General features: G+C 46.0%; 1 protein-coding gene across 3 annotated transcripts in view; it reads left to right on the top strand.

Annotated features, from left to right (window-relative positions):
• Nucleotides 1-23,578, top strand: part of IFNAR2 (interferon alpha and beta receptor subunit 2) — a 495,451-nt gene that overhangs the window by 29,664 nt on the left and 442,209 nt on the right. For all 3 annotated transcript variants that reach the window (XM_069636321.1, XM_069636320.1, XM_069636323.1), the window contains exon 2: nt 22,189-22,285. In XM_069636321.1, coding sequence (XP_069492422.1) covers nt 22,222-22,285 — 64 coding nt within the window. In that variant the 5' untranslated portion in view covers nt 22,189-22,221. The remainder of the gene's footprint in view (nt 1-22,188; nt 22,286-23,578) is intronic.

The following is a 23,578-nucleotide window of genomic DNA, read 5'->3' as shown; positions in this document are numbered from 1 at the left end:
GCATATACAGAGGCCACTCACCACAGTAGAGAAGGTCTTTGACACGCATGTAGATATGAAAGGTCTCATCTCCCTCCTGTATACAGCGCTTTTGTCCCGCCGTGAAGGACCAATCAGGGGTCTAAGAACGAGATGGGAGAGGGACTTGGGCTGTGAAATTGGGGACGGTTTATGGGTGCGACTCTGTAGTAGGGCATTTAAGACCTCAATTTCGTGTCAATATAAGATGCACGCCATAAAACTGCTTAACAGGTGTAAATATGACCGGGTAGTACTCTCCAAGATGTTTCCAGCGGTGATTCCCTGTTGCTGTCATGGATGCGGGGGAAAAAGCCAATTATTGGCATATGTGGTGGACATGTCACAAAGTGCGCACATATTGGACAGAAGTGTTGAGCTGGATCAAAGAGGCGGACGGAGGATCCCACCCACTAGACCCAATCTTAGTATAATTTGGACTTGAAAGAAGGGATGAGTGGTTGGACAAACTTCCACACCTGTCAAATTGTTTACTTTTAGCGGCCAGAGCCTGTCGAGCTAGAACTTGGAAAAGGACCTGCCTCCCCATGAAGAGAGAATGGGTGGCAGTGGCCAGGGATATGTATTTTATGGAAAAGATCACAGAAGCTATACAGGGATCCAGCGTTCTGATGGAGACTGAATGGCTCGGGTTCTTTATTGCTTTTAGTAACGTGGAAAGTACTGGTTGAAATTCCCGGAGAACAGTGACTCGGCCCCACCAAATAGTTAACTTGGAAAACACAGACTTTAATTCAGAGGAATCGGCCCATTTCTGACGATCTTGTGCCCGGTCGGGACTGCAGACGATGGATGGAACAGTATAAGTGAAAGCAGCGATCAGAGACTGTGCCTTGAAAGGGGGTGAGTGGGGAGGGTGGGGAGGAGAGGGTGTATACGCCAGGGAATTATCTAATTTTTGTTTTTGTATAAGGTTTATAGGGACACACGTCCTTTTCATGTTTGCTCCGAAGGTTCTCTGTTTCATAAAACCAAAAAAAAATAATAAATAAAAAAACACAATGTCATTCTCCTGCAAGAGACTTGGGCCTTGGAGACGACACTGTTAGATGGCTACACATCGTAGGGGATCTCAGCGAAAAAAATGCTAGAGTAAGATGTTATGGGGGTCTGGCGACTTTGATTAAAGCCTCCCTAACCTGTAGGTTTAGGGTAATGGAGACTAACATGGGCTACCTACAGGTGCTCTGTATTTTCCCTCTAGGTGGGACCCGTTAATCATTTTGAACCTCTATAACAGCCCCCATAAGGCTGAGGCAGTCAGGTTAGCCAAAGTCAAGGCGTTTATTGATGAGTTATTTCTAAACAGGAGGAATCGTAATGAGCAATGCATATGGGGAGGAAATTGTAACCTCAAAATGGGTGTAGGTCTGCCAAAGGATCTGTTGGATCCGCTGTTCAGTGACCAGTCCTCCAGCGGATCTGTTAGATCCGCTGGAGGACTGGTCAATGAACATCCCCTTGCCCACAATGAAATATGGACGGGTGTGTGCAAAGGGTCTCCAAATGTGTTTATGGCTCATCGAATAGGGGCTGCGCACGGTAAACGGACGCAAAGCACCCGATATACCGGGTAACCTTACCTTCAATAATCACCAAGGTTGGAGGGGGGGTGTGGGCAATGAGGACGTGATTCCTCGCTGCTCCCAGTCCGCCAGCTAGATCCTGCCTTTATGCTGACAATTCATATTGTTAAACTCACGAAAATAGCTTCCAAAAGTGGCAGAACCCTTCTGTAACGGGTCGCTGCACTATGGACCTGAACCGACGTGTGGTTCCGGAGATGCACGCTGTGGAATCCAGAAGCAGCTGACCGCGTATGCCAGACAAGGTGGCCGCCGGGACTGCGAGCTAAGAGGAAGGTGCGCATACGTTAAAGGCTCCACTGAACCAAGCACCTCGCGACAGCAACTACCATCACATCACATCGCTGAGGCCGAAATCAGGAAGACTAAACACTGGTCTCGACCCCAAACAACACTTTGAGTAGGCAGCAAGCACGCCCATGAAAGCAGGCAGGCACTGGCATCCCTGCTCCGATACGAGGTGGAGCAACCCTGCTTGAGGACGACAGAGGGCACCAGCCAACTTTACGATCCTGATCACTGCAGCAACAAGGTGAGCCGCGCTATGGATCCTCCCCCTGATGGGATCTCCAAGTGCCAGCGAGGCTCGGCTCCTACCTGCTGCCCCAGCGGTCGATGGGGCGGTCCCATCTGAGGCTGCGAGAAGCTGCTGTGGGCCCCTGGGAACGACGCGACCTGAGCTAGCAGGCAAACCGAGGAAGGCTGCCTGAAGGCGCTCCGGTTGCAGGAGAGCCAGGCCGACAGCGAAGCGAGCAGCGCCTGCGACAAGGAGTGAGCCGGGGCAACCAAATCAAACACGTCTCCTACCCAGAGACGGTGCGAAGAAGCTAAACTGCCTACCAACAATGATACGCAGCAGAATCATCCATGTACCCCAAATGCTCACAGTGGGACCCTGAAAGTGGAACGCGACACGTGGATTGCAACACACGTTCCACAAAGCAACCGAGAATGGAAGGTAAGCTGCCTACGCTTAGGGCATGGCTGTTATAAGGTGAATGAGAACTGCGCACTGAATCTACAACGCTCCGAGCTCCCAATAAAGTAGTGATGTGGCTGAGCGCTGAGTGTCCAAGGTGAACCCAATAAGACTAATATCCTGTGAATACATCACCTAGACGCCATAACACGCAGCAATAAACGTGGTTTACACACTTAAAATCGCTTGTGAGCCCAGACAGTTATCAAAAGCGACCACCTCCTGGGAGGCGAGCTTTTACACAACCGGTGCGCCGACCTGAGTGGTAGCACGCACTTGAAGCTGCAGGGATTTTAGAGAGCAAAAACAACGTTCTGATTCCACCGGCCCCATCAAAGACTACTACTGAGGACAACTGAAATGAGCATGTCTCCCAGGAAAGGAGGCAACTGGAGTACTGGCCTGCTTGTCCGTGGCGTGAAGCGGCAACAGCGCCCCTAATCCTGCACTGTACGAGTCTAAGACACACGTTTGACTGAGACTAATAGAAACACTTCTTCCCGAAAGATAGGGTGCCGACCAAGCCAATCCTCAGGCCAACTAAAGAAAGGAGGGAGAGGGCATAGGTGATAATGCAGCAGACTTCTGGGAAGAAAACCACGAAGTGGACAGTGCATATAAACCGTAAGAGAAACCAAAAGGAAGGAAGAGGTGTTAGAGATTACAATGGCACCTCCCTAGCGAGATAGAAGCCAAGGCTTGTGGCTCTGCCGTCTCCGGAGCACCGCAGCCGGGTGGTCACGGACAGCACCATTTGGTAATAAACGCTGGACAGTGCACCTGCGAAGGCGGAACAAGTGTCTCTGGTGAACCACTTGACCAGTATCCACAAGATCCTGAACCAACAGCAACAACTGGATGGTGCCTTGCCAAATCGTTGCGTGCGCCCGAAGCGAGCACCCCACTGACCTAAACAGCTGCACAAACTTCGGCTGAGAGGGAATGCAGCAACTGCAAATCAACACTGGCTTGACCACCATGGGGAAAGACAGGGCAAAGAACGCGACAACGCAGAGCAAAATGGAGCAATACACAATCGCTACCCAAGTTCCCCCGCAGGAGCAGGGCAACTCTGGTGATGCATTGGGACCAAAGGTTGAAAATGTATCCCTTTAAAGACATCATGAATGCTATCACCAACTCAAGGACCTCCATGGAAAAAAAGATGGATGGCATAAGTACTGGGGTGTCACTATTGCGCCATGACCTGCAAAAATTCATGGCTCTTACCGGGGCCGCATGTCGGAAACAGAGGACAGTCTGAGGACTGTAAATCACCAAATGACCGGAGCATTGGCACGCCTCAAGGCACTGGAAGAATGAGTGGAAGAGGGTGAGGGCAGAGCAAGACGAAACATCTGGATACTTGGATTGCCTGAAAACTCTGAAGGCCCGAGCATGGAGCTATTCCTAGAGCAATGGCTTGCGAACTAATTCGCTCCCAAGACCCTATCAAAATTCTTCTCAGTTGAACGTGCTCACCAACGGGCAAACAAATACCCGGAGCTCCCCCGCGCACGGTAATGGCAAATCACCTGAACTATAGGGATCGGGACGCCATACTGCAGATGCCCAGAACGAAGGGCTGCGTAACATTTAATGGCTCCAGAATCGCCTTTTTCCCCAGACTTCACCAGGGAGGTTCAGAAAGCGAGGCAGTCCTTCGACCCACTCAAACACCTTCAAGCTCTTCACATAAAATATGGACTTCTGTTCCCAGCACAACTGAAAATATACCACAACGGTACGACAGTTTATTTCACGGATCCCAGAGAAGCGTGGAGCTGGGTGGAAAGAAACCTAGAGGGTGACTGGAGGCCGAATCGGAGGCAAGACATCGACAGGAGTCGCCCACGACCAGAGGGAGCACCACCTGAGCGCTCACAACAGGAGATGGAAGCACTGCCAAATGAAGGCAATGACTTCTGGAAGCAATCTCATCCTTTTATTTTTTTTGAAGGGGATACCAAATAGTACAGCTAATATAGTGTTGTACTATTTGGTACCCCCTTGATTTTGAGGGGTAACATTTAACAACGCACTGCTTGAACTATCCTTTGCATTGGGGAGGGGAGCACATCATAAGCCTTCACTGTGACAGCTTCTGGAAGCCATCTCATCCTTTTTTTGAAGGGGAAACCAAATATAATGGCTAATATAGGGTTGTAATATTTGGTATCCCCTTGTTTTTGAGGGGTAACATTTAACAACGCTCTGCTTGAACTATCCCTTGAATATGGGAGGGGAGTACATAATTTCTGTGTACTGTGACTCTGGGCCAGCCCAACAGGTGCTCGGGGCACCAACACACAATGTGGCAGGGATCACCCTGATCGTCGTGGTCACACAACAAGACCGCAGCTGCTGTGGGCTCCCGGACAAGCAGCTGCTCTGCGATCACACAGAGGGCCAGTGGCCTGGAGGCACCCTGTTACACATGCTGATCTGGGGCACCCAGACCACACCCAGACTAGCAGGGCCGCAGGCCTGTGACAAGGGGTAGGCCTGCAGGCCCTACACAGTGAGAGACAGAGTGACATTACATTTAGTCTACCACCGTGGTAGTGCATGTGCATGCGGAGGCTCCTTCTTCCAGTCAGGTATGAGGCTGTCATGACACATCCTTATAGGGTGTGAGGAAAAATGGGGCGAGACCCTCTTTTTTGTGAGGGGGCCTGACTCTAGAGGGTGTAGAGAGGAATGTCAAGAGAGGATTAGAGTCAAAGGCCTAGAACAAGGGTAGACTTTGACTCTAATCCTCTCTTGACATCCTTAGAGGGGCAATACATGTCCTTAAAAGGGAAACACCACAAATAATAGCACTATGCTATGAGATGTGTAATATATATATATTGTCAGTCTTGTTTATTGTGTGATTTATCTGCGTTTCAGGTCAACCCTGTAAAATGAAATATTATTTGTATGTGTTTTACGTGCCTGCCATGATGACTGCACCGCTACACAACACCCTCTACAGTGAACCCATCTATCTGGTCAATTTCCCTAAGGAGGTAGTATTGCGGAGTATTTTTTTCAATTTCCAAGCGTAGTTTGTGTACCCATTTCCATCACTGTTGGCAACTGTGATTTATTCAGCTACTAATGACCCACCAATTGTTGGCAGCTGTGTTTTTTTTTTTTTTTTTTTGTAAGCTACAAATAACCATATAACCAACTAAGTTTCATTTAACTCAATGCAGTTCAGCTGACTGATCAAGTAACAGTGGCGTACCGAGCCCGGGGTTGGCACGCTGCCACCCCACAGGCTCTTTTTAGAGCCTGACCAGGACTTTCGTCAGTGGGCCACCCTTCCTGTTCGGCACCTCAATGAGGAGGGTGCCCAACGAGAAAGGTGTCCCGCTGGCAGGACAATGTGTGCTAAGTAATTCCTGCTCGACACAGTAATTGTCCTGGCAGCAGGACACCTTACTTTTTTCCGAAACCTCTGGCAGGACAATGTTCCAAGGAGCTCGGGGCAGCAGCAGGAGGGGCTCGCAAGTTGCTCTGTGTCAACAGAGCATTTCAATGTGAGCCATTAATCACTATTGAGAGGAGGGGGTACTATTAGCAGGGACTTTTGTCCCTTTAGAAATGTGCATGGCAGGGAGTGATCAGGTGTTTAGAAGGTTGCAGGCTTTATGAAATAATGACTATGGCTTTACCCAAGGGGGATGGCTCACATGAATCTGCATGATGCTATTGTGACATGCAGGGAGGGGAGAATAAAACCAAATCCATCCTCTTATTGCTCAACATATTTCTATAATGATGTATAGTGTAAAGTTAAAATGAAAGGGAAGTTTGTTATGTAATGTGCTTTGCTTCCAAGGCATTGATGTAAATTATTATTTCAGCACATGAAATGCAAAGGGAAACATTAATAAATATCTAAACAAACTAAAACTGTGAAGATGTGCTCAGTTGCTTAAAATGTCTCCATCCCGGTTTCACTATTCACCAAAGTGTGTGATCCTGGGCAGATCATGAAATCAGACTGTGTCTTATCTGCAGCTCTGTAAGTGATTCACTTCAAAGCTTATGTGTTAATATATGATGGTGTTATTTTTTTTAAAAAAGCCTGACTTGCTCCATATATAACAGTGCAATTTAGGTATTTTGCACCACAGAATTATTTGCCAATTGGCTTACTTATGACAACGTATTTTAAAGTCATTTGCATTCTGCCTCCAAGTATCAAAGACTGATGATGCTCCTTGTGATGTGCTTTCTGTGAAGTAATGTCTGTTGGTGCAATCCATATGCAAATTAGTTGATGTGCATGTATTTTGCCCAAGAGCGCCTGGACAGATCTCTAATAGATGAGTTCCCTGCATTTTTAATGATTCTGCCGTTTTTTTTTTTTGTGTTAAAATGTGAGATGCCACTAGTAATGTTAGTAAAAAAAATAGATTGGGGCAGGGGTGGGTGGTTTGTGGGCGCGAATGAGACAACCTGGAATTGCGTGCACTGCATTTGAGGGGAAAGTAGCGGGAGGTTCGCCGTGGTTGTCCCCCCAGCCTCTCTGGCAATGCTGAATACTCCCGACTGGACTATATGGAACTCGTGCGTTATGACGGTGTTGTGCAACATTTGGTACCCCATACCGATGCTCGGAACTCTCATATTTTGGTCTGCAATCTTACGAAGACAGCCGAAGACAGGGGATACCGGATCGGTATGGGGGCACCTCTCCACGGCTGGAATGGTGTAAGGACATAAATGGTGCAACGAAGGTAGGAAGGGTGGGAATGGTGGTGTCTAGCCTTTGATCCCTGGGCCATGGCTTCTAGAGAGCATTCCGTTCACATCTGAAAAGCAGTCAACTTCCGGAGCAGCCGACTCCGATCTGGAAGGGGTGAGTCAGGAGCAGAAGAGCCAATATTTTGCTCGGGTGATGCTATCTTTGCAGTGCTTTTTGGCGAGGTTACATTTTAGCTTTTTATGGCAAGCTATGCCATGTATTTATTTATTTTGCTGTGGCTTTGCTATGCTAGTCTCTACTTTCAAATCCTGTGCTCTTAGGTTTTGGTATGCTATACTGTGTGTTATGTTGTTCAATATTTTTTGCGGGTTGTCTCCTTCTCCAACCACACCCTTGTTCGAGCAGAACCCAGTTTAAAGCAAATGGCCATAACGCCTGAAGTAGACTTGCAAATATAAGTGGGGAACTGTATAACTAAAGGATGTAAGTGACGATGGTGTGTGCAAACCTTCAAATTAATGTTGACATTCACCCAGGCAAATCCTAAAAATAAGTAACCAGACGATTCCACACCCGTGTTTGGACCCAAGATCCACATACTGCCATCTACTAACGGGACTAGGTAACTGCAAGGGTCAAGAAGGCTGGGTATGACCGGATTATGCAGATTAACTCCCAGAAGAGTCCAGTCTAAGAGCAGTCCTGCCTGACACACCACTATAACCATCCCCATAAAGTTCCCAGCAGGGCCCAGGAGTTTCCAGGGAGTCCCTGGTCCAGGGCTTTTCTCCCAGAAGGGCCAGGGTTCAAAGCACACCCTCGCGTAAAACGGCCCATAGTTCTGTCCAGCTTTCCTCTCTATAGTGCCTGGGCATTCGGGGGCCAAGGGTAGTTAGTAGAAGGGCTTTGCCCCACGTGTTTCACTATTCTGTGAGCTTTGTAAACTTACTCCAGATATGCTGAAAATGGCAGGGAGGAAGATGTGTGCACTTGGCTATGCCGATGAGGTGTCCTGGTTGCCTGTTCCCCATGAGCTCTACAATTGATAATTCCTGGGTTTGTGGAATTTATGGCTGCAAGAGATCTTTGTCCAAATCTTAAATCTAATTTTATGCATATTGGTCACTGTAGAGCTAGGCTTCTCACCATTGCAGCAGGAGGGCACCCAATTGTATTGGGATTACTCAATCCCATATTTGGGTGTTATTTTTAGGAAATAATTTGAATGGGGGAATCGGGTTTCCAAGTGCACCACAAAAATGGCCGGGTTAATGGAGCGATCCTGCGGTTCAGTAAGAATTTACGAGGCAGCTCTCTGGACTCAATACTCCTGATTTATCGAGCAATATCTGTTGCAGTGACTAGTTGTGATGCAGAAGTCTGGGGTCATAGCTTCGTGTCGGCAATCCAATGCAAATAAAACATGTTCTCACATAACGTATTTGGGGTATCAAAAGGCGCCCCAACATTTTTATTGCATATAGATGCAGGCCTGGGGTTAGCACAGATTCAATACATTTCAAGCCACTGAAATTATGGATTAAACTGTGGAGCTGCAGGGAACCGCACTAATTGATTTTATACGACTTACCTCTGACATTGTTTTAGTCCTTGTCTGCATCACATGAAAAGGGTATGCCATAATCGCTACACACTCACCAGCACCTTCAGTTGATATACAATCCTTTCACCTAATCCTTTCAACTCGAATGTATCGATCTCATATTTCTTCATTGTTTTAATCAAGAGTGTGTTAAATGATTGGTTAAACCCTACTATGACCATGATTTGGAGTACAAATTGAATAATTATTGTAGCTAGTTTCACGAGACATGGAAGAGGGCCGTTCTGTTCAACTTTAGGGCAAACCGTCTCCCTCTAGCCTCTAACAGTCAGCGTAAGTTCTTCCCGACATGTGCTTGTGGTGTGACATCGAAGGACAATTTGTTGCATTTCCTTTTTTTTGGCCACGTTTTAACAAGATAAGGATGTCAAATCTTGGACCAGTTTTAAGGGCATGCAATGTTAGATCTGTTTTGGATGCTAAAATATTTACTCTCCCTTCGTGGGAGTCTAGTCCCACCCACTGCCCAAGGGGGTGGGACCAGACTGATAATGGATATTTCTCTTCTGTGAAAGGTACATTGAGCTAAAAAGTGATTTGTAGACCCTCCCATCAGATCCTACCCAGAGAACAGGTTATTTGGCCATGTTCGTTCTTGGTAGAGGAGCTCCCAGACCTTTTTGTATATAGGTTAGGGACTTGGGGTTTCACCCCATGTTACCCAGGGTAATCCAGACGTGGACCCCTTGCTCACTGTGCTTAGAGGCACAGCTTCACCTCACTGGATGAGGCCCGACCAGGCCGAAACAGGTGTCTGGGGTTGCTGTTGGTACTCTTGTTCTGAGGAGATTTGCCTAGTATTTCGGTGCTGGACTGCCCAAGTGTATGGGACCAGATTGATATGCAAATACATATTTCCTCTCTGTGAAAGTGAGCTAAAACATGTTTGTAGACCCTCCTGAGTGGGAACCTATCCAGAGAACAGGTTTTTTGTCCGTGTTTGTTCTCGGTAGAGGGGCTCCGAGACCTTTTGTATATAACAATTTAGCTCAACTCCAGTTTTGCATTTTAGAAGTGGTTCCTAAACGCAAGAGCAGGGGTCATGACAAATTTGTATCGCAGCATGAAACATTTTGGATTGACTTTCGTGATACAGTCATCCCAAAAGGTCTTAATGACCATAATGAACTCCTACATTTCCTATAATCTATGTGAGCACTTTTCATGTATCATATAACACCACACTGTACAATATGCCTATGAATTATTATTACACGTGGGTACTACGTAGGGATTGAGGTCTTCAGGACCTATGATATGATGTTATTGCTGTTGTAAGTTACGACATAACATGATTTCATACGCTTCCATTTAATGGATGGACATCAATTGGCCATCAGTGTAGGTCTCTCCTTATCGATACTTTCTATGAGTATGCAGATTCAATCTCTATATTACAGCTGGTGTGCCAATAGAGAATCGTGTGAACTATACGCGATTAACTGTGCCAATGAACCCTGTAATTTGAAGGGTTTGCTAATTACGTGCTATGGTATGATAGCTGTCATTCTTGACCTATTACCACCATATGACAGAAAATAATATGTAACAATGTATGTACATTGTACTGGCAACAGTGTGTTCGGCCCCTCTGTGATGGGAGCCTTTATCTAGTTTATTTATACATTTCATGACATCTGAATTTGACGTCTGCACGCTACACAACCCTTCAACGTGATGACATACAGCATCACGTGACTAGACTACCTCGACCCATAGCAGTGTATAAATCTTATGATTCGGAGGCGAGCACAATAAGCTGGTCAGTCTATGTAGGTGGCCAAACTAACTAGAGCAGACTGTGAGCAGGTAAGAAATGACAAAGAATTGTGCTACCACGATATCTTGCGTCTGCCGTTCTTGGCATTTTATTTATGGTCACTTATTACTCCTCAGGTTTTCCGACACGTTCTATGCCCCAGTGTATCACACATTGGGTAAATATGATTTTCTATATTGAATCCCTTCATTTGATCTCACAATGGGACTTTGATGCATGGAATTATCGTGTCCCGACAAATGGTTTCCTTGTCCTTTCTTCCAGCAGGGTTTAGTGGAGTTGCAGTCCTAAATAACTACAGGTATTGTAAACTGCACAAAACGTAATGGGTTTAGGGATGTAGCTTTGTAGCTTTGACTGTTTAAAATTACAGCGTTGCGTGCTAACGTGTGTGTGTGTTTTTGTATGTGTGTGTATATAGGTGTGCAGTTATAATGTCGGGTGGGTTTGGGGGGGGAATCCCCCATTAAAAAAAGAAATTCGTTTTTTTTGTTTTTTTTTAACATTTTTTCGACATTTTTGTTTTCGACATTTTCACTATAAACCGTGTATATATATATTTATATTTAATTTTCTTTGATTTATAGCCTAACATACTTCTGATGAAGATCCATTGAGCGATGCGATTCAAGTAACAAGGCTATTCAGAGTTCCATTGTCTTTTATGACTTATTTTGAAAGCCCATTGTGAAACCATGCTTGTCTTTCAAATCGGACTGTACTAAACCATTTTTCATGTGTATCCTAAAATGAAAATTTTTGTTATTGTTTTAAACAATTTCTTGGCCCAATCTTTGATTGTGATTGCTGACTTTGTTTTAAGTGGCAAAATACATATCGATTTGAGGATTCCATGAATGTTGAAAACGATTCATCAGTTGAGCATCAGTGGTCTCGTGGAGATCTCCATGAGCCTAACTATCCTATATCTATGCAGATAAAGTGCCATTCAACCATGTAATTACACTCTTCTTATTTTACTTGTACCTCAGAATGAAGCCCACCCTACTTAATCATGCCTATGCAATGATTACACATCACAGCCTTGTTTCTGGGATAAGGGGCTCGGTTGAGGGCCCTCCACATGCCCAATCCAGGTAATGATGATCTCACAAAAAAGAAATAACAATAAGATAATGGAGAGTTACAATGAACTTCAACAAAAATTCTAGCAGGAAGACATGGCACAGTATTTCTTTGTTTAGCCATGATGTTATACGTGGCAGTTGTATATGGGATAAAGTATTCGCTGTCTCACATTATAAGCACATTACTAATCACTGGGGAGTTCTATGACCAAATAGAGAATCAAGGGTGAAAGGTTCTATTATAAGGTCACAGAACTCTGCTGTGACTTGCAAAATCCTTTTTACGTACAGTAGGGGTATTTTATCCCATATATAATATATAGTGTCTGTTCGAAATGTTCAGCATACTTCCCAACATGCTACACACCTGAAATTTAGCATGCAGGTAGGTTCCAGGGTCTAGACAATGTAAAAAGTGTAGATTGTATACTTTTTTCTCTTTATTAAATTCTTTTAGTGAGCTGCGATGCCTACCCCTGCCATATGGCTCTTTGCGCCGTAGTTCCACATAAACGTCAGCAATTAATTGTTCCTAAACCTTCCACACTATCAGCATTGAAGCTGACAGCAGCACTCATTTCTGAAGTTATGCGGGTGATACGAAACAGTGATTTTGTAGTAATGCGGGTGACCGGAAACAGTGCATGCCTCTTCATTAGTGTCCGCAGTGACGTTGTCCATCACATCGTGGCGGATCTCATGATAATTACAGGAACTTAATTTCCCCACGAGAGTTGATGGATGCATGCCATCTCAACAATAAAAAGCTTAGGTGATTCAGTACGGAACTTGTGTTGAGGTCGCTACTTCCTCGGCTGTAGATCGGGACACCAATAATGTGGCTGCGCAATCTCAATGCTCTGAAGTAGGAATTACTGTGTGAAGCACGGGCGCAACTGTTAGCTACTTATAATATGACTCTAAAGTATGTAAGGTCTTCCAGGTGTTGTTGCATATGATCAATGTAGAATCTGCTTGAATAAAAAACACTGCCACGCAGCTTGTAGTGTGTTGCAGAAAAGTAGTTTAAGAAGCTCAATGAAATCCATCCAATATAATCTTCAACAATTACATGTCAAAATGTCCCACCCTCCTTTCCCCGACACCATCTTACTTGTTAACCTTGCATACAATGGCATGGGCAAATGGAAATCGATTTAGCTATTTCTTGAGGTACAGTTTAGTATCCTGGTCTTAACACTTTCAATATCTATTCTATGCTTGCATGATTACATGTAAGGCCCCCTGACAGCTGGTTGAAGTCCTCCATGTTAACATATTCCATCAACCCACAGCATATTCAGACTCAGCCACTCGTCTCCCCCCCCCCCCCCACCACTGGCCTCGTAATCTTATAATCATCAGCCTCCAGCAACTCTCCCGGGTGCACACAATATTAGGGTCATCATGATTCCCTCTGCCACCTTGCAATCAGCCGGCCCCATTCCTCCCGGAAGGACCCTAGGTGATCGTTAACTACAGCCGTTCATTTCTCCATGATGAAAATGTCTCGTAATTGTTTCCCCTGAATCCTCCTTCGTTGGGACTAACGCACCCTTCCATTGTTAAGCTATAGCCAATCTACCCACTCTAAACATTGCCTCCCACAACCAGGGAAATATATCTTCCTCCCTATCTAGAGTTGGGATGCCCAATAACATCTGAAGGGGATCCAGGGTATCTCAGTCATAGTAACAGACGCGGAAAGTGGAGGAGCGGGGGGGTGGAGCCGTCTGTGACAGCTCTGCACCAGGAGGTGCCATGGCAACCGCCAGGAGTGCCGGAGCGGAACAGCGAGACCGTTCCGCCTCCAAAAACGCCGGTGATGAAGGCTAGGGGCCGTGACACCAAGATCAGTGCAAAAAGGCCCTGCTCGCCTGCAAACCACCCATGCTTAATCACGAAACCCCTACCAACGAAGCCCTCCTCCCCTTCTTCTCCTCCACCCTGTCACACAAGAGCAAGTAGCTGCTACCATCATAGCCTTTAAAACATCTAACTTTAAGGGCGACCCTTGCACCGTCCATATAGTTAAGCTGTGCGCCCCCACGCTCACCCAATCATAACCGAATTTGCTAACACATGTTTTGCCACGTGTATGGTACCCGCCAGCATCAAATCGGCCTGGGTCACTCAACTACTAAAAAAAAAAAAAAAACTCCCTCGACACCCCCCCCCCCCTCCATCCCTACTAACTTCCGCCCCATTACCACAGTCCCTTTCCTGCTCAAAAACCTTGAACGCCTAGGCTATGCCCAAGTCCACCAATTGCTGGAGCTAAACCATCTGCTTGGCAAAAGCCAATTGGTTTCTCCCATAGCATAGTGCAGAAAGTGCCCTTCTGGACTTAAAAATACAAATGGACTCCATCCGAGACACCGGTACACTAGCCATGCTCCAGCTATTAGACCTCTCAACTGCATTCGACTTGGTAGACCACACTATTCTCTGCCACCTCCTCAGCCAGTATTTCCACTTCTCCCCATCAACTCTCTCCTGAGTGGCCGCACCACGCGACATTTCATTGGGGAGTCAGTAGCGGATCCCATCCCTGCCCCAGTTGGTGTCCCACATGGGTCGTGCCTTTTGCCCACCCTCTAATACTACACAAAATCCCTATTTGATCTTCTTGATTCCAGAGAAATCTTCTAGAACAACTTTGCGGATGATACGCACATTTCTATCACTCTCACTCTGTCTACAGTACTATCCATAACTGGATGGCTACTTATAATAAATGCCTTAATGATGAAAAAACAGAGCTCCTTGTCATTGGCTCCCCATACCAACTTAGACACTTGGAACATTCCTACTCGTCCTTCTGCATTGACGGCACTGCTATCCCTGTGTTGAAAGAAATAAAACACTAGGGGTACACCTTGAAGCAGAACTTACCATGACCAGACACATCATTGCCTTTCCTTCATCAACGGCTTACCCAGCTAGATTGATCGTGGTGAGCAGACAGTTCCTCTCTGAGGAACTGCCTCACACTGCGTACGTTGATCTCTCTCAACACTGGACTATTCTTCTCATGGGCGCCTCGTCCACCAACTTGTCAAAATGCAATTGCTCCAAAACAAATCTCTGTGAGCGGCACTCAGTCTTAAACGCTCTCACCACATCTCAGCTACTAGACGGGAATCCCACTAGCTCCCTATAACGGCCCAAGTGGAATTCAAAACCTATTGTGCATCCCTGCATTCTCAGGGTGGTTCCGTCCTACCGTAACAATTGCATCACCCACATTGTTGCAGTGAGGGCACTGAGATCCAACTCAAACACCACTCTGTTCACTCCCTGGTTCAAGAGCAAAAGAGCAGGGGGGGGCAGCTTCTTCATCTAGGCACCCACACTCTGGAGCACTCTGCCCATCCACAATAGAAATGAACAATCATTTGCTACATTTAAAAAACCAAGTTAAGACCTGGCTATTCGACAAATATAACTGTTTGCGTTTGTCTGCTTGTCTTGGTTTATCAATGCATTTTCTGCTCTCACTTATGTAAGGTACAACTCTGTGATACCCCTGGCTCTGGGCATTTCACAAAGGTAAAAATTAAATAAATAAATGGGACAAAGAGGGGAGACTCAATGCAACAGCCTTGATAATTTAAGAGGATTGTGATGCCACCCCTGCAAAATCTTAAAATTATGCCCATGGATGAGGTGAACAAGTTCACATGGAATGCTACCCTATAGACCTTAGCCCACTCTTTATCAGTAATGTCCCTCCCAGCAAGTTCTACGTAGCATCTCTTAAAGGTTAGTATGCGTGTCATGTCCACTGTTATTTACACTTTATATATTCTCGAAAGGATGCTCTTTCGACTAGCGGAATCGTCTAGAACTTACTCAAACTGGGTAAAGTCTCTAGAAAGATTCTCGCCCCACTTCTGGTCAAAGAATATTCTCTTAAGGCGGATGTAAATCGCAATAGAATCGCTGCCCAAAGTCTTGCATCTCCTCAAATTCCACAAACTCTCCCCCCACCCCCTTTAACATTTGGCCTGCCCTTTCCAGCCATCTGTCTGACGATTGTTGAGAGCCTTTAAAACCATGACAGGAGAAGTCGATCTGGGGACCCCCATATCAATGTCATCGGCAAGGGCCATGAGGAAAGTCTAGTTGTAACACTGTTGTTTCTCCATAATGCCGATTAAAATTCCCAAATTTGTGTGATTCCCTGAATTTATTTGGGATAACCTTAGTGGGAGCCCACAACAAGTCCCCGACCTTACAATGATGCGGTTCTATATCTTCTAGGTAGGTCCAGTATGTTCTCTCGGCTTCCCTTATATGCTCCAGCATTACTCTCAATTGGTAGGCCCGATAGTACTGGAGGTAGTAGGGGAACCTGAATCCCCCACAATCTCTGCGATGGGCAAGCATAGATCTCTTCAGCCTAGGAGTCTTGTGCTGCCAAATGAATCTGCTCACTGCAGCATTTAACGCCCTAAATTTTTTAAAAAAAAAATAAAGATTCCGGCAGAATGGTTATAAGTGCTGTAAAGAGGCATCGGAGCCGAGGGCAACTGTTAATTTTTACTGAAGTCATGCGTCCATACCAAGTCAGTATCTTTGGATCCCACCATTTGAAATCTAATTCAAACTTCTCCAACAAGGGGCCAAGGCTGTTTTATCTAAGTCCCTAGTGAGGTGAACTCTGAGATATTTTATGTCCGATTTCTCCACTTCTCCCTGCTAGCCTAGTCCTGGAATCCATGCACGAAATTCCATCTCCTTACAGCATCATGCAGATTTTCGATATTTATCTTAAGGCCTGAAAGGTAGGCAGAAGATGAGAATTGTTAGATTAGCTCTGACAGGGATGAGGAAACCTTACTGTTGCAGCCCAGCATATTGTCTGCAAAAAGACAACTTAAAGTTGTGTTCCCCATATGTGATCCCTTTGATTAACTGCTTACAGCTGATGGATATGGCCAACGGCTCCTACAGCTGATGGATATGGCCAACGGCTCCATTGTCAGGGTGTACAGCAGGGGCGACAGGGGTCCTCCCCGTCTCGTCCCCCTGCTCAATCAAAACAATTCAGTCAATGTACCATTTATTTGGACCCTCGCGGTCGGTGACACATATACGGCAGAGATACACTTCCTAACATTCTCTCCAAGACTTTGGTATTATATATATATCCACTCCAACCTATTAAATGCTTTCTCAGAATCTGTCACCACCAGACACTCCTCAAGATCATTGGCGTTGGCGTAGTTCATTAGGTCTCTAGCCTTTCTGATATTATCTGTACCTTCTCTCCCTCCAACGAAGCCAACCTTGTCCCCATGGATGAGGGATGGTAGAATAGTCATGTCTATTTCCCAGGATTTTGGCTGGTATTTTAACATTCTTGTTCAACAGCGATATCAGCCTGCAGGATGAACAAGTCTTTCCCTCTTTGTGAATTACCACATTGATGGTCGTCATCAACGTATCCGGAAGGGCCGATCCCGCAAGAACTGGGCTGAACAACTTAACAAAATACGGGGAAATGGTTGAGCGGTATAATTTGTAAAATGTCATTGTAAACCCATCAGGACCCAGAGCCTGCGCCCCTTCATTTATTATTGGTATGAATTAATTCTTCGGCGTTACGGTGGCATCCTTCAGGACCACCTCTTGCGAGTTCCCTGGAATTGGTAGATGCTCAAGAAACCTATCCATATGAGATCCATCTCCCAAGTACGCTGAGGTATAGAAGTCCTCGTAGTATTTAGCAAACGCTTTCCCAAGGTTTTCTGTATCGTATACCATAGGACCCTCACCCACTTGTATTTGTTGCAACCATTTTACTTTTCTTATGTTATTTCAACTTGTAGGGTGCACGGTCGCCCAAATGCATCATGGCGCTAGAGAGAAAGACTGCTCAGTAGAGGAGAAGCTAGTGGAGGAGCCGGAAATTGGAATAGATTAGTTTTCAAAGCTCTTCTAAAGCAGAAGTGGTTAGCAGTGGCTTTAAGTAACGGGGGGGGGGGGGGGGGGAGATAGTTCCAAAGTTTGGCCGCAGCAATAGAGAAGGCTCTGCCGCCAAAACGTTCCCGGTTAAATCTAGGAACAATGAGAAGGTTAGAGGTAGCGGAGCGTAGATCCCGATCCGGGACGTATCGGGAAAATTTAGACTGCAGGAATTTGGCTCCATGACCGTGGATTGCCCGATGGACCATACACAGTGACTTAAAATGAATTCACTGAGTCACCGGAAGCCAGTGAAGTTGGCGAAGCACTGGCGTGATGTGGGCACCATAGGGAGAGCCAGTGGCTAACCTAGCTGCAAGGTTCTGCATACGCTGGAGTCCGTGTATAAGACCGATTTGGTTGTGACAGATACAGCGAGTTGCAATAGTCCAACCGTGACAGGACTAGTGCGGCCACCACAGGGGGGCGGAAGGCTTCCGGGATCATAGGCCTCTTAAGGACCCGGATCTGATGGTGGGTGGACTGGCAAACGGCCGTAACCTGGTTGGACATGGACAAGGAGGCCGAGAGAATAACCCCTAGGTTCTTTACTTTGCCAACTGGACCAGATAAAGGGCCAATGGAGGAGGGCCAAAAGGCAGGGGTCCACAATAAAGGGTTGGAGGGACATCCTACAAACAGAACCTCCGTCTTATCGCCATTTAACTTTAGCCAGTTCTGGTCCATCCAGATCCCGACTGCCTTTAGGCAGTCATGGAGGCAGGCTGAGACCTCAGTTTGATCCTGACCCAAACGGATCAGGATTTGTGTGTCATCCGCGTATGAGTAGCAATTAAGCCCATAACAATGGATGAGACCGATCAAGGCCCAGATGTATATGTTAAACAAAATCGGCGATAGAGAGGATCCCTGAGGGACACTCCAAGTGAGGGGACACGAGGAGGAGAAACGAGGGAGGCATGGCGAGGGTCTGCGTGCGATCTGAAAGAGAAGATGTAAACCAGGCAAGGACAGAGCCAGAAATCCCGATCTGAGAGAGGAGGATGGGATGGTCAACCGTGTCGAATGCGGCAGATAGATCTAACAAGATCAGAACCCCAACTCCGCATGCATCGACTAGTCTGGACATACCATCTTGTACAGAAACAAGCACACTTTCCGTACCTCTCCCTGGCCTAAAACCAGCCTGGGCATGATTAAAGATTTTTGAGGATTCCAGGAAAGAAGACAGAAGAGGTGTGACCAAAGATTCCAAGAGTTTGGACAGAAAGGGGAGCAGAGAAATAGGGCGAAAATTAGCAGGGATAGTAGGGTCCAGGGAAGGCTTCTTAAGGAGGGGAATGACCCTCGCAGATTACAACTCCGGGTGAACCAGTCCGGACTGGCAGGAATTAATTATAGCCATTGTGATATCAGTCAGGATGTCAGGGACTATCGTCTTCATAATAGCGGCAGGAATGGCATCCTCAGGGGAGGAAGATTTAATCTTTAAAATGGCTGCCAGAACTTCTGATTCAGTGAATAGAGGAAAAGTAGACCAACTGGCAGGGGGGGGTCAGTAGAAAGGGCAGGCATAACTAGGGGTATCGGGGGTGGAGGGGGCAGTATTGCAAGAGATTTAGCTATGTTATCTCGGACAACATCAATTTTTGTGATGAAGAAGGAGGCAAGGTCGTTGCATAGTTCTTGAGAAGGCTTAACCATAGAGGTAAGAGTCTCTGAAGAGGCTAACGAGTGCACGATGGAGAAAAGAGTTTTAGGTTTGCACAGGGCATTTTCAATTTTCTGGGCAAAGAAAGTGGATTTCGCCAGTTTGACGCTGGCCAGATAAGAGGATAAGTTAAGTTTGTATAGGTCTCTAAGCGCGGGGTAGTAGCAAATTCGCCATTTACGTTCCGCTTGTCTGAGTTGTAGGCGGGCAGTTTTGAGCTGGTCCGTAAACCAGGGTTGGGAGGATAGTCTGCGACCTTGAGTCAGTTTCAATGGAGCATAGAGGTCAGCAGCAGTTACCAATGAATGGGAGATTGAGGTTAAGGTTAATGGCTTCAGAGAGGCGCAATTAGAGGTTATATGGGCACGGAGTGCCTTCGGGACAAGTGAGCGCCAAGAGTGTAATAACATCTTTGGGGGCGGGAGGGGTGGGGGAGAGAGAAGTTTACAAGGGGAGATAACGGGTAGGAAAGAACACGAGACCAGATGATGGTCAGACCATGTCACTGGCTCAATTGGTCGAGGGCATAGCAAAGAATCTTTAGCTACTAGATCAAGGGTATTGCCATGTAAATGGGCTGGAGCTTGAATCAATTGGTGCAGGTGTAAGTTGGAAAGGCTGTCGAAGAAAGATAATTTCGGCAGAACTTGGCATGTTAGAGTGCAAGTTAAAATCGCCTAAGATCACAAGATTCGCAAAGTGCAAGTTCAAGTTTGCTATGAGGTCAGCTAGACCTTTCCCAAAGGATCCTATAGGGCCCGGAGGGCAGTAAAGGAGTAGAAGATGAATAATCCGAGAAGGCGCTATAGTACACCGAATAAAAAGGGCTTCCATACTAAGTGTGTGAGGGCATGGTAGCTCAATAACGGTATACTTCTCACTTAAATATGACTGCAACCCCTCCACCCCGTTTAGGGAGCGGACGGTCGCGGTGAATGAGATAAGTAGGGGGGAATGGATTGGACTACAGCAGATGCCGAGCTCGGCGTGAGCCAAGTTTCTGTTAAACACAGAAAATCTGGTTGCCTGCTGGTTAGCAGATCCCAGATCTTGCCTGTATGAGCCAAGAGAGATCTGGTATTTAATAAGCATAAGGTAGGAGCATCTATTATGGGCTCCATATGATCGGCATTAATAATAGGGGGGAGGGTCTATAGTTGAAATAGAGTGGCTCCAGCCTGCTGGCCAGATGGTATCAGCAGGTGCCAGGGAGAGTAAAGAGCTTCTATCAAGGTCGCCCCTCCGTCCCCGGCACAATCGGGCTTGCCTTAAGCGCGCCTTTGGCACGCTGGAAACGTGCCCGCTGCGCGGGCGAACGATCCTGCCATATGTGCAAGGATCTGAATGAAAACGAGACAGGAGGGCTGGGCCCAAGGGCGTAGAAAGAGGACTGCTAAGTAGTCCTAGCCCGGCAAGTCCGTCTCCAGCTGTCGAAGTAAAATGCACAGAACACACGAGTCCGCTAAGCGCGGCTGTCTATAACAGGCATTGAAATTACTTCATCCATACGCGGTGCAATTATACAATTCTATGTGCAAAGAGTTCCTTCTTCAATAAATTTAAAAAATGCTAAAAGCAGTCAGAGTAAAAACTATTGAATTAATAAATCGTCAGCTGTCCTCAAAAGGAGCAAACATTATTTCCAGGCTTTTATATGTATATTGCAGGCTGTCATTTAACAGGCTTTTGTGCTGGTGTTGCATGTTGCTGTGTATTCTAAGAGCAGCGTTGGCTAGTCTGAAAGTAGATTGAATTTGGGGAAAGAACAACTCCCTCTGATTTTCCACTTGTTATTTGTTTCAGCGATATCGGTGCACCCTATTTAAACCTCTTGGACACCTCAAACACAGATGACACGATCCAGAATTATTCCTTCACGGTCATTACCTTCTTTTAGTCCTATCAAATATTGTACTTGCTGGTCAACTGGTGTAGTGTTGCTCATTTGCATCCTGCTGTCTTTTCCTGTCTGGGTACTACTGAACTCGCCCCCCCCCCGTCAACCCCCTTGTTTCTTTCTGTACTTGGACTTCTTACGTAATTGCTGAAGTAGTAAAATTATGTTTGTTATGTACATAACTGTGAACAGGCCCAGCTGGATGATGGTATGTGAACACATTACAATCTGGGAGGAGGATAGGGACTTTTTTGCAAAACTGTTCCCCAAAGAGGTATGAGACCGGTTCCATCGATCGTTCTTGGGTGCCTGCCCTTCTGATGCTTCTAGGTTTTAGAAGGTGTTCCTCTTCTGCGGGGATTAACTAATATGTGCCCACCTTGGAATCTGATGTCCCCATTCAGCTTGTCGTCTTCTAGAGAATATCCTCCCCAGGATCCCAGCTAAGCACTTAGTCTTCATTAACCCTAAGTCGAGGTTCTGGGCCAGTTACCTTCCCGCTGCATGGAGAGGTAAGCATGTTTTTTTTTTTAATTTCTTTGTTTAAAGGAAGCAATGAAACCTATGTATCAAAGTTTATTTGTTGAAAAGTCTTCTAACACGGAGAAGACCTACCAAAGACCTGCACATCTGCAAGTTTCACGGTTCAAATCTCAGCTTGTATGATTCAGGATTTTCCATAGTGGAAATAGACATGGGAAGGGGCATCCCCTTTCCTTGACGCATAGGCACTGCACCTACTTCCTTGTGTACTCTCTGTTCTTGCCTTGGATTTTAACTTCATTCGCTTTACGTTTCTGGTCACCTGCTGTACCGAAAGCTGACTTTATCCCGTTTACATTCTACAGGTGTCTGGATAGAATGCTTGCCTGGGACCCTTTATGATATGTTTTGCAGCCGGAATGTTGACGTATCTACTGTGGATTTGTCCCCTAATAACTTTAGGTAAGTATTGAATGACATTTGTCTTCTGAATGTGGTTGAAGCGATGAATCTTGACGATGTTAATCATCTTTTTAATGTGCCGCATATCCTCACCGTAGTTGTTTTAAAGCATTGAACCTTATCCATGTAGATGGGAAATGTGACCCTGTCCAGTTTGACCACCCGATCATATTCTGTGGGTTGAAAGGAAAACTGGGCCAGGGATATTGGGAAAAGGGACACAGTGGGACAAGTTAGGGAGACAAAATATACAGACCACTGACAACCTGTAGGAAAATGAAGATGCAAGGGTGAGTTATAGCGATCATTGGAAAGTATGTATAGTTTTTGTGTTGAGCAGAATAAAGTGTAATGGAGAAGGGACAAGAGCTTCATGTCATGTTGTGGATGTGTGATGGTCTTAAGACTGTCTAGGAGTTTGGAGTTGCTAACCAGATAATCATTCTGGTTTCGCTCCATCTAGGAGCGGGAGTGGTCTCTGCTAAATCCGAGCCCGCTGACTGAGATTTCAGAGCCAGGAATTGCCTGTGTGCAGAGTGAGTGCTTGAGTGCTTATGGACACAAAGGAGAGCTTGATTAAAAAAAAAAAAGAATTCTCTACATACAAGGATGCAACGTATTCTCTTTTACCCGATACGCCTTGGGTACAGAAAAGAGATACTGTATCCATGAATGAGGCTTCAGTGGTTAGAACGCCGCCAACAGGAGTGGGGGATCCCAAACTGTGCCAAAAAAAAGACACCCATTCATGGAAAACACCCTGTATCATCTCGTCCTGAGGTATCGAGAGACAAACAAAGCCAAAATGAGCATCACAGATCAACCGAACCAGTAACGCCTCATAGAAAAATGCATCTCTTTTCCATAATGTCCACGCTAACAATAGCATTGGCCACCTTCACTAAGCTATACGAAGCTATAAATGATACCCTGAAGGACCAATTAACAATGATCGCTTATACCCAAACCAGACTGAATTTCCTAGAAGGGTACAGTACAGCAAAAGTGGCGGAAAGTTCATCTGTGCTCACCCACTCCGCCCAAACACAAACAATTCCCAATATTGAAAAGGAAACGGTCCATACACAAACAGACCCTCCAACCAGGGAACCTTTTCCCTTTTCTGCAACGGCCCAATCACAGGCCCGTGACAATAAGACACTTCCAGCTATGGTGACCCCGGTGTGTCCCTCAGCAAAGCCAGTCCTAACGCCTAAGCAAGACCAAGTTCGAAAAGTAATCACCCGAAACTTGAAACAAGGAATGAACTCTAAGAAAGACAGGAAAAAGAAT

This window comes from Ambystoma mexicanum, chromosome 7p (genome assembly GCF_040938575.1).
Source record: "Ambystoma mexicanum isolate Mex_15411 chromosome 7p, UKY_AmexF1_1, whole genome shotgun sequence".
Classification (NCBI taxonomy): Eukaryota; Metazoa; Chordata; class Amphibia; order Caudata; family Ambystomatidae; genus Ambystoma; species Ambystoma mexicanum.
This window is presented reverse-complemented; position numbering and strand designations above follow the sequence as displayed.